At 36.7% G+C, this 12,554-nt stretch overlaps 1 protein-coding gene across 3 annotated transcripts in view; it reads right to left on the bottom strand.

Moving 5' to 3' along the window:
- Positions 1–12,554, bottom strand: part of NSUN3 (NOP2/Sun RNA methyltransferase 3) — a 49,284-nt gene that overhangs the window by 25,376 nt on the left and 11,354 nt on the right. For all 3 annotated transcript variants that reach the window (XM_090292265.1, XM_090292199.1, XM_090292305.1), the window contains exons 3-4: positions 10,172–10,515; positions 617–771 (exon numbers count right to left, since the gene is read on the bottom strand). In XM_090292265.1, coding sequence (XP_090148391.1) covers positions 617–771; positions 10,172–10,515 — 499 coding nt within the window. The remainder of the gene's footprint in view (positions 1–616; positions 772–10,171; positions 10,516–12,554) is intronic.

Here is a 12,554-nt window from a genome sequence, read left to right as displayed (position 1 = left end):
AAAAACACATCATGGTAAGTTCTTCTTATAATATTTCTTCACTAATATTTCTCAGCAAAATTTACTGTGCACTTTCAGTGTTTGAATTGGGGGTGTGAGTGGGAAGGAGAAGGCTAAAAGTCTACTAATGTCTAATGATATTTCATGTTCTTAAGAATTACAGCAAAACATTTTACAAAAGTGACTCATTTTAAACACATTATATTTCTGAATTCTCAGCATTTATTTTTAGAAACTAGTATTTCAATTTTAGTTTACTGAAATGTTCTCTTTTTCTTCAACTATCATTTTCTAATATGAAATATTATTGAATTAGAGCAATACAATGCACATGTTTGTGTACTGACCCAAATAATATGTGATCTTTTCCTAAGCATCTTTGAGGTACCTGGAAATAAAAAACATTCTATAATCTCCAATCCTAATGTTACTGCTTCCTTTGAACCATGCTGACCATCAAATGAAAACTGCTTCCATGTTCACTATATCAAAATTTCCCAGGGTACTGAAAAATTGTAACAGGCTCTGTCTGGAAGCAGAGGGAAAACAACAAAAAAGCAACATAACAGCGGTATCACTGGGAGTCCCTCAGTTTGTCACAATGTAATAAAAGTACCTTGTCAAACGTTTCAGGCTGGGCATCTCCTATTTCTCTGCCATCCAGTTCAGATACTTTAATTACATTTATCAAAGGTTGTGGGATAAAAGATTCTAATGTCTGCCTCAGCCACCTCAGTCTCAGACTATCATATTCATTACAATGAAGATAACCTGAAAATAAAGAATTTAAAAGTTTAAAAATTAATACAATAGAATTTTTATATTTCTATCTTTAATTGAGTAAATTTCAAAAAAGTAAATTACAATTATGCAGAAATAGGACTCAGATGTAAATATTATGATTCTTATCCTTAAAAAATATAAACACACACTACATAAAACAATAATTTTGCCTATATAACTTCTCAGAAGCTCTCAGTATTTACTCATTCAAATTCAATTTTGGAGATGAAAACCTGTAATATACAACCAATACCTCAGTTCTCCCCTAAAGCTCTTAAGATTAAATAACATACTCTATTAAATATATTAAGCTCCATCCAAGACAGAACACCTTCATTTAAATAACAAAAGATATGTAGTATGCAGAAAAAAAGCATGAAAAGTGCAATTAGCAGTGTGGTTAGAAAAATATGGGCTCAAATTATAGTTGTTACTTTGGTGGGTAGCAAACACTGCAAAGTTATGCTAAACATAGGGATGATTCACATCTGGGACAGGGTAGGAACGGACAGTGCAAGATTTCATCATGCTACTAAGAATGGCGCATAATTTAGAACTTAATGTTTCTTTCTACAATTTTCCATTTAATATTTTCAGACCACAGTTGACCATGGTAACGGAAACTACAGAAAGAAAACATGGATGAGGGGAAACTACTTTACAGAAGGCACTCAGCAAATGGTTCTCTCCCTAATAAAACTGATGTTTTGATTTTCTTTTATTTGAATATATATTATACTATAAATTATATAAGTTATATTATATTTAAATACAAGCATATTTTTAAAATATTGATAAATGTATTAAGGAAACATAAAAAAATTACCTGAAGCTCTGTCTTCAGGTAACTGCCATTTAACATTTTGATCAATAACCATACTGTAGCTCTTCATGCACATACCAGCACATAAAATTTACATCAATGGAATTATGCATTTGTGATGTCATTTTTTCACCTCATTCTTCATCCACCCCCTCCAAGAAATGCCCAACTTCTCCATCAAAAGGAAGCCATATAATTATTTACATACCCAGGATTGTATTTACACATGAAAAGGACCTGAAACTACAAGTTTCATTCATTAATTTACCTTAGTACACCTTAGGAAAAAAAAGAATTATTTTCAGTTCTGCTAATTATTTCCTGGATCCATTGGCCATTACATAATTTTTTAACTGCATTTATTGGGGTGATATTAATAAAATTATATAATTTCAGGTGTACAATTATATAATACATCATCTATTATTGTATTGTGTGTTCACCATCCCAAGTTAAGTGTCCTTCCATCACCACTTATCCCTTTACCTTCTCCTACCTCCCCCATTCCCTTTACCCTCTGATAACCATCATACTGTTGTCTATGAGGATTTTGTGTTTTGGTGGGTGTTTTTTTTTTTTTTTCTTAATCCCTTCTTTCACTCAGCACCCATATTACCCTCCCCTCTGACAGCTATCAGTCTGTTCTCTGTATCTATGAGTCTGTTTTGTTTGTTAGTTTATTTTGTTCATTGGATTTCCCCCATATAAGTGAAATATGGTGGTTGTCTTTCTCTGACTGGCTTATTTCACTTAGCATAATACTCTTCAGGTCCATCCATACTATGACAAAGGGTAAGATATCCTTTTCTATAGCCAAGTAATATTTCATTGTGTAAATGTACCACAGCTTTTTTATATCCACGTATCTACTAATGGGCATTTGGCTGCTTCCAAATCTTGGCTATCATAAATAATGCTGCAATGAACACAGAGGTGTGAATATTCTTTTGAAATTGGGTTTCTTCAAATATATTCCCAGAAGTGGAGTCACTGGGCCACAAGGCAGTTCCATTTTTAATTTAAAAACAGACATAGATAATGGAACAGAATAGAGAGCCCAAAATCAACCCATGTCTTTACATCAATTATTGACAAAGGAGGCAAGAACATACAATAGGGTATTCTATTGTATAGACAGTCTATTCGATAAAGAGTGTTGGGAAAATTGGACAGATATTGTGCAAAAAATAAAACTAGGCCACCTTCTTAAACCGTACACAAGAATAAACTCAAAATGGATTAATGACTTAAATGTTAGACTTGAAACCATAAAATGCCTAGAAGAAAACATAGGCAGTAAAATCTTGGACATTTCTTGCAGCAATATTTTTTCTGATACATTTACTCAGGAAAGGGAAACCAAAGAAAAAAATAAACAAATAGGACCACATCAAACTAAAAAATTTTTGCATAGCAAAGGAAATCATCAACAAAATGAAAAGACAACCCACTGAATGGGAGAACATATTCATCAATGATACTTCAGATAAGGGGTTAATATCCAAAATTTATAAAGAATGCATATAACAACATGAAAAGAGAAAAAACAATTTAATTAAAAAATGGGCAAAGAACCTGAATAGACACTTCTCCAAAGAGGACATACAGATGGCCAATAGGCATATGAAAAGATGCTAAATGTCACTAATCACCAGAGAAATGCAAATTAAAACCACAATGATATATCATCTCATATCTATCAAATAGCTATTATATAAAAAAAGTCAACAAACAATAAGTATTGTTGAGGATATGGAAAGAAGGGAACTCTCATGAATTGTTGGTGGGAATGCACATTGATACAGCCACTATGGAAAGAAGTATGGAGATACCTCATAATATAATTGTTTTATATGTCCTTCCCAATGTAAAAATTGAAATGATACTGTCCATATAGTAAAAGTGTTATAAAGGCTGTAAGATTCTTTGGGCTACCTGAAAACAATGTAATAAATTCACACACACACACACACGCAAAAACCAAAATGGTAATAATGAATTTGTTAAACAGTGGTAGACAATAGATTAAAATACTCTTGAGAGTACAAAAACATTAAGGTTCTGGTTTATTAAGTACCTGTTAAGGACTGGGCAAGTGCTAGTTGCAATTGGCTCAAAGGTAAGCCACAGAAGCTGTCTAATGGAGGATGCTGGGTAAGACAGCAGTTGAGTAACAGTTGGAGAAGGTTGAACAGAGGCAAGAGCTAATATATGAGTGAAAACCTGAGTTCAGATCCCAGCTCTGTCACTCATGTAGGACATTTTAGTTAACTTCTTTTTGTCTCAGTTTCATTTTTTAAATGGGGATAATAATTCCCAAAAATAGGATGCAGAGTTAAATAAAATCATATACAACAGTGTAGTCATACTGTGTTCCTCAGAGCCCTAGGACTTCAGAAAGATATTTACAAGGAGATTCAACCTAAAACGCTGGAAGCAGAGACTACTAAAAATGTTTGAAAAACCCAGATTTATACAATGTGATAAATACAGTCCTTGGCACATACTGAATGTTTCAAAATGGTTATTATTTTTACTTTTATTATTACTACAAAGAAGACACACCTAATTCAGGGAAGCTGATTTCTGAGTGAAAACCGAAGAAGAGAAAGGAGTTAGCAGGGGAGGAAACATGAGTAAATAGTGCCTTTAGGGTGTGATGGGAGCTGGAAGGAAGGCAAGAGCAATTTAGTACAGAAAGAGGTCTAATTTTCTTTGCCACCAAAGACTAACTTGATGTCAAAAAGATATCACAAACCACAAAGAGAATTTCATGCCTGGAGTGCTATAACCCTTAGCAAGAAAACTGATCAAGCCACTCTGCCAAGCTTGGTCATACTTAGTGTATTTAATGTTTTCCTGTTTAGTACCGGAATCTTTTGTTCTTTTTCTGTCAAGACCAGGACATATCAAAGGCTATGTTGACTAAAAGTAAACAAACAAACAAACAAAAAACAATGAACAGTCCATTGCTATGCTAACAGATAGGAGTGTTTCCACTACTGTTTAGCTAGATACTGAGACGGGGAGCAATAGAAACTAGACATTGAGCTTAATGAACTGGGGAGCATGAGCCTCCCTGCTCAGCCAGGAAGCTACAGCTTCACACCTCAGGGGATTTCAGCAGTTTCTCCAAGTGGATTAACACTCCTCCCTTCCCTTCTTCCCTACTGGATTGTTGGGGGGTACAGGGAGAGGTGCTGGACCATAGAGCCTGTCAGTCTAAGGAGGGGGTGTAAACCCATCCCAAGCCAATGGAAGCCTGGGAAATTGGTAATTTTGAAAAGGCAACCGGTCTGTCCCAAACCGAAACTAATACAATCCCAAGAAACTCTCTCATGCTCTCAAATGCGCGAGCTCTCTCTCTCTCCCCCCTCCCCACCCCCACCCAGTAATGCCCTTGCTTTGTGCACTCACATGTTCTCTCCTCATTGTCATGTGGCCTTGACAGCCGCATGGCCAACACCCACACGGATTTGGCCCCCAGAGCATCCTGAAACAAGCTAAGCCACCCGGATGGGAACTGAGATTGTTAAGCAGCCGCCCAAGGTCTCCAAAGGAGTAAGCTTTAATATGGAGCAACAGCTCTGGACACTGGCTTTTGTCTTGGAATTGCTGCAGACATGGTTGGATATTTTCCATGGTGAGAGAGGAATATGAAATATTGGGAAGTCAGGAGAGGAACCCCCTTAATTGTACCTCTTCAATAAACCATACCACAGAGCCACATCCGCCCGTGCAGGTCTCAGTAAATTCTTTTCCTTTAGACACCGCAAGAACCCCGCTTCCACTGAAAGAGGAGCAGCTGAACCAACAGAGAAGAAGAATAAATTTTAAGTCAGCCTAAAACATAAGTTTTTTAATTATTCAAAGCTGTGAGCCTCTTGGTCCAGAATAAAGGCCAGTACTGATCTAAAGGAATTTGGTGTATAAATGCACATTTAGCAAAGCCATCATTTTAAGTTTTGCTTATAAAAGCTTTGATTAGCATTGCTTCTGCATTCCAAACTCAAGCAGTGTAGCTAACCTAATATGGGCTTTGAGCATCAGCATGAAGACATCTGTACTTCTTAGTAAACCATTATCATTAGACCTGCTTAGATGAAAAGCTACTTTACTTGGAACACTGACTCTAGTTCTCTGCCTTTGATGTAAGAACAGTAAGATTCTTCTCCAATTCAAAATCATAGAATATATCAGTCTTTGGGTTCCTAATGACCTTACAATCACCTTCCCTACCATAAGCATATAAAATATTTACAGCCTACTAATAAGGATAATTTAAGATTAAAATGCCCCCTCTTCAAAATGGTGCCCCAAATTGACATTCTCTTCCATCTTTTGTAATACTAAAAATTCTATTTTCAAAATTGATGTAAAAACCAAACACAGAGTCAAAGACAAGTACTCCTCATGACACGATTCCACAGAACTCCAGCTCAAAGTTTAAAATGGTAAAATAATTTTTAAAATAATCTCATCATTTCTTACATAAAAAATACAGCAAGCTTCAATATCAGAGTTTTAGCCACAATTTTGGAATACATAGGTTGTTTTCTCCTAAATAATCAATTAACTGATATATTTGTACCAATGCCTAGTATAACTGGATTCAAAGTTCCCATAAAAAATTGTGTAATCTTTTTCAACATGGGTTGCTCTAAAATGGAGATACAAATTAGCAGTCTTCAAACTGGGATATTCATGGCCTGGGGATACATACAACTTTCTATGAGCACTTGGACAGTTTCAAAACAATCTATTTCAGATCAACTTCCTAAAGGAGGAGAAGCCTTGAGTCAGGGCACCTCCTTTCTCAATGGCCCTTCACCAATTTCACTTATGAGGAGGAGCAAGCTTCCCACCGATCCAGTATCTTATTACTAAAAATTGTGCCAGGGTGTAGAAACCTCCAAAGCACAAAAGTTCAACACATTACCTTGGCTGAGAAAGTGAATGATTTTAACAACTAGGCGATAAACAAAGCCTTTTGTAATTGAGATGGCTCCAATCCTTTGCCTTCAACAAAATTAAAAAATGAACTCAGAGAGTGCTCACCTCGTTGATAATTAAAATAAGGCTTGATGAAAGATAGTTGTGTGATTTGAGGTTACAACTCTGGAGTTTAAAAACTAGTGGAACTACTATATAGCGCAGCTCCCACTATTTCCATCTTCTTATCTATGTGAAGAATATCATTTGCATTCATAAAAACAAAACCATTAAACAAAAACCAGACAGAATTGATGTAAAACCTGTTTCATCTAGCTATAAGTCACCCAGGGAAACCTGAAGTAATTTCTTTTTAAAGTCCCATGCCTCATTAAGAAAATAATTATGATGAATGTTGACTAACTACTTTTAACAAATATTTATGAAAATGTACATTACAACATTTCATCACTTTTGTACTAATAATACTAGAAATGATAATTACTTCAAAAGAACTTTTTAATGAACTAACCAGCAAAACAGAGACAGACTCATGGATAGAGAGTCAGCTGACAGGTCTCAGGGGGTTGTTGAGAGGGTAAAGAAATTGTTGGAGGAGGGGGTGGGTGGAAGTGTTAAGAAGGTATAAGGAGGATAAATGGTAATGGAAAATATACAATAAAATTAAACTAGTAGAAAGTTAAATAAAAATAAAATTCACATCAATTCTAAAAAAGAATTTTTAAATCCTTTAGAATTACATTGTCCAATACTACCCCCACTTGCCACATGTGGCTATTAGCAGCTTCAGTGTGGCTGGTTCAAAATGAAATGATCTGTAAATGTAAAATAAACACTAATTTTGAAGACTTTGTAAGAAAATAAGAATGCAGAACAACTCTGGCCAACATGAAGGCCTAGACTGAGATGCTCCCTCTCTCTCCACAACTAAGAAGGAAGACAACTAATGCAAAACTGGAAATAACCAGAAGTTCCAGAAAATAAAGCTACATGGAAGTCCAACATATGAAGTTATAAAGAAGTGGTGCTCGTATGGACGCATAGGAGGGGCGAAGCCGGGGCGGAGAGATCAAGCTGCGTTGGCGGCAGCAGCTGCGGCAACGGTGGCAGGACGGCGGTAAGCACAGACACCCATATTTTAAGGGGAGGCAAAAAGCACCTGGGGAGCACCCCCAGCTGTAGACCAAACGCCAGAGAAGGCAGACCCCCATTGCCTTGGACAGTGAGGGCCAGAGGGTGTGGGTACAGAGGAGGAGGCTCCCAGTCTCTCAGCGGAGTGAATGGCAGGAATCCATCTTGGACCCCCGCCCCCACACAAAACACCAGTGTGGTAAGAAGGGACTGGCAAGAAATATTCAAAGCAATGAAAAGGAAAAACCTACAACCACGAATACTCTATCCAGCAAAGCAGTCATTCAGAATAGAAGGGCAGAGAAAGTGCTTCCAGGACAAAGTAAAACTGAAGGAGTTCATCAGATCCAAACCACTGTTATATGAGATGTTAAAGGGACTTGTTTAGGAGAAAGAGGATCAAAACTATGAACATTAAAATGAAAACTGTGTCACAACAACCGACAACAGAAGCTAGGGAACTGAAACAAAGGCCAACTAAGTAGAAAACAAGAGTGGGAAAAGAATTATAGGTATGAGGAACATATTGGGGGGAGGGGGAAGAAGGAAAGGGAGGGAGATGGTACAGGAATTAAGAAGCATAGTAGGAGGGAATGGAGTAGATAGAAAGATGTTGAGAAGAACTATATGCACAACCAATGGTCATGGACTGGCTGGGAGGGTGGACAACTGGAGGGAAGGTATTCACTGGCTGGAGGGAAACAAAGGGAAAAGAAATTGGGGCAAATGTAACAGCATAATCACTAAAGTAAATAAAAAAAGGAATGCAAAATATCTCATTAAATTTTTTATTTTGATTACATGTTGAAATGAAATTTTGGATGTACTGGATTAAAATGTATTATTGAAATTAATTTCACCCATTTCTTTCTACCTTTTTAATGAGATGAAAAGGACCAAAGTTTTGCCACTCTAAAACTAACTTTTGGGATATTGACTTTAAGACTCAGAAAAAAATTTGATTCTGCCCCTTTCCTGCCCATGAGGTTCAGATGGAAAGGCCTGGTCCAAAAAAGAAATCTTAGCATATTCACTTAGCCTAATTTGAATGAAGTATGGTGGACTGTCAGAGGGCTCCAAGCAGGGGCCTGTTAACTAGATTACTCCTTGTCTCCTACTGTTTCTGGGTTGCCTAGTAAGAACTGGCCTCCAGAATGCATTCTGCTCTTCCTCAACTATCTGTAAATTGACCATTTCCTTTGAAATCTCAGACCTCTGTCCCCTTTCTCCTTTGTCCACAATGACATCCAAAGGGCGACACCCCCAAAAAATAAAAATGTAATTTTCTTCTGGAGGGTGGGCCCTTGTAGTACTGGCTTCCCCACTAGGTGGGTGTTGCAGGAACCCATCTGTATCAGTGCACCAGCTGGCATTGTTCTAAGAGGCTGCATTTGACTTCAGTGAATTTTTCTGAAGACTCTTTCAATGCGTTTGCCCATCTCATGATGGGTGATTTACAAGTGCACCTGCCCACACCATGCTGAGTGTTCAGCAGTTTTTGACCAAAAACCTGTGTGACCCCTGTGTCCCACCCTCTCTATTAATCCGATCTCTCCCAGAATGACCAAAACTTTTTGGTTTCCCTGGATGAAAAAATTCCTCAAAAGGAAACATTTTGCCAATGTGGAAGAGGTGCAACAAAAAACGGCAGAAGCGCTAAAAGCCATCAAAACTGACAAGTTTAAAAACTGTTTTGAGCAATGGAAAAAAACATCTCAATAGGTGTATTGCATCAGTCATTTTGAAAGTGACTGAAGTTTTAACATGTAAGAATAAATGCACAATTTTTTAATAAATAAATTCTGTTTGGTGGGTGTCCCCCTCACATAAACTTCAACAGCCCAATGCATTTTGGGGTCTCATATCTTATGATAACCTTTGGCATGTACATCTGTAATAAACTTTGGACATTTTCTCCTGTTAATCTGTGTCTGTTACTTTGTTTATTAGCGGAGGGAGGGGCCATTTTTTTTTTTTTTTAGCCCCACAGAGACTTCTCAAAAGTTTTAAATTATTTCTAAATTTTTGATTATATTACTATTGGACAAAACTGCCTTAGAACTTTAAGGTCCAATGATACAAAAAATTATTTTAAATGTATACATTTCTGTTTCAAGGAAATCAATATAAGACTCAAGTATACAATGTTCTCATTGGTTTATAAGGATTCATATTATCTGCTAGATTTTCAGTCCCCAAATGTAGTTTTGTTCCCAATTACCTGCTAGGATTAAGTAGCTGGGGGGAAAAAATGTATTTATACTGATTTCCTTAGCTAAAATTTCTATTCTCTAACTATTGCCCTGATTTTCATGCTCTTGGTATGCAAATTCAACCTTACATTTCTCCCCATGTATTCAATACTTTAAAAGTACTTCACACAGCCCGGCTAGCTCAGTCGGTAGAACATGAGACTCTTAAAAGTACTTCACACAGATGGACATTTAAAAGTGGCTGATCACTGAGAAAAAAGCATACTACCTGGGTATGCACACTGCAGCAGAGCTACGGATTTGCCTCCAGGAGCAGCACACAGATCCAGAATCTTCTCTCCATCCCTTAATTCAAGAGCTAGTACTGGGAGAAGAGAAGCAGCATTGAGGAGATAGTATTTTTTTAGGTTTCCGATTTGGTGTCTTTCTGAAGGCATCCGGTTGGGAATTCTGCTAAGGTAACACTTCATTGATTTAGGATAATAGGGTAAAGATCCTTGGAAGAGTGTGTGATAACCCTTGGAGAGTAAATCCTTTTCCAATGCAAAAGGATAATTGAATCGGTTGAGAAGGATAGCATGTTGCCAGCATGATGGAGATGTCAGTATATCCCTAGAAATACAAAAACAAAGTAATATTATTATAAACACAATACAATTTTATATTACTAATCAAGTAAATGTGGTCCTAGTTTTACATTTTACTTACCTGAGATTTTCACAGCCAAGATCAGTATTACTGACTTTTCTTCTTGCCTCAGGCTCCAATATGACTAAACCCAGCACTTTTGATCCTGTCTCTATTTAAATCTTTGTTCATCCTGGGTTTTTCCTATCAGTTTTGACCATGAAGATACTGTTTATCTTGATGACCAAGTTTCAGGTGCCCCTAAAATTCTGCACTGTTGAAGAATCCCTCACTTGCCTCAGCTTAGTCCCTCCCTGCAGAATATCTTGCCAAAAATACCATGGCCTGCCTTTACATACCTCTTAATCTATCAAAATAGATTTTAGTCAATTCACTCTTTGCATAAGGAAGTGTTATTCTCAGAGACAAAATTTAAAACCTGAGACTATTAATATTACGTGGAAAGTCCTATCATTAAAAAGTGTTTAAATTAATGAGTGTTAAAACTCTTCTTATGAAGAAGATAAAAGTATGGACAGCTAACTACAGCAAACTCTACAGTTACAGAATTAGTGAGGTGATCAGTGGCTCAGATGACTTAAAAATCACTTATGGATGATGCAGGCTCTCACCCCTGCCCCAATAAATTAACCTTCCTATTTTTTTATTGGGTCCAACAGTTAGATCTCTTGACAATCACAAATTCACATCAACTGACAGATGAGAGCAGGAAATATTTATTTATGAGCTGACCTTTCTAGCTGAGTTATTTGGGAGCCTCATTAACCATCATCAATTAAATAAATTCCAGCTGCTACTCACCCTGGAGTTGTCTATGTGAGAAATGGCGAGATTGAAATGTAACACCTGTGACTTGAAGCATGCCATGAGAATTTCCATCAGGGGCTTGTACGTGAAACTGCTTTCTCCTTTCACTGCCTCTTATTACGATGGCTCACTCTATGAGCCCAATGTATTTGTTTCAGCCATTCTAGAGAATGACAACCTCTTTCATTAATAATGTGCTTCAAAATATTAGCATGCATCAAGTGTCTGTAAAAGACTGCTGGGCCCTATCCCCATAGTTTCTGATTTAGTAGGTCATAGGTGGGAAGTGAGGATTTGTATTTCTAGTAAGTTTTCATGTGGTACTGATACTGCTGATCCCCAAGACCACACTTAGGGAACCACTGCATTAAAATGCACCCCAAAGGGAAATTTGTGAATGTCACCAATGTAAATCTTATGTCAGTCCATCCTAATATTACTCTTCAAACTGAATGAAGATCTGTCCAGTTTTGAGTCGTGTAGTAACAGAGAAATAATGGTCAGAAACATAGTTAATACAGACTGGAATGGCTTGGCTTACATCATGTGTCCACCCCTTAGCTAACAAAAGGTAGAATAAAAAAACTTCCAATTGGTTAAAATCTGACAGAACAAATCTTCACTCTTCTTTTTATTTCTCTAGAATTTCCGAAGCTACTATATGTTTATTCTTTCAATTCTTTCAGATAAACTTTAGAATCAGGTAGTAAATTTAAAATAATTATAAAATATTTGTAACTTTGATTAGAATTATACTAAATGCACTAAATTTGGGGAGAATTAACATCTTCACTGTATTGTGTTTCCAACCCTAACCATAATATGTTCTCCATTTATTCACATTTTCTTTCAGATCCCTTAGTAAAGGCTATTAATATTGCATTATTTCCTTTTAGTCTTATTGTATAAAAGGATTATTAGCTAAGGAATACTCCTGATTTTTCTCCATTATCCAGTATCTTCAAGGATGAGGAGGAATTAGCAGCCACAGGACACAATGAGAAAGGAAGTTCCTGGGTGAAGGCAACAGCACACTACAAGCACAGAGTATGAAGGGCACTGTATCTGGGGAATTAAAAGCAGTCTGGTGTGGCTTGTAGCAGGCGATTTTAAGGATTACGTATAATATGATAAAAGTTAAGTGATAGAAAGTCATTGAAAAACTCTAGGGGGGAGAACCTTGTTAGATTTAAAAA

This window comes from Furipterus horrens, unplaced genomic scaffold (genome assembly GCF_987537825.1).
Source record: "Furipterus horrens unplaced genomic scaffold, mFurHor1.1.pri manual_scaffold_1, whole genome shotgun sequence".
NCBI lineage: Eukaryota > Metazoa > Chordata > Mammalia > Chiroptera > Furipteridae > Furipterus > Furipterus horrens.
This window is presented reverse-complemented; position numbering and strand designations above follow the sequence as displayed.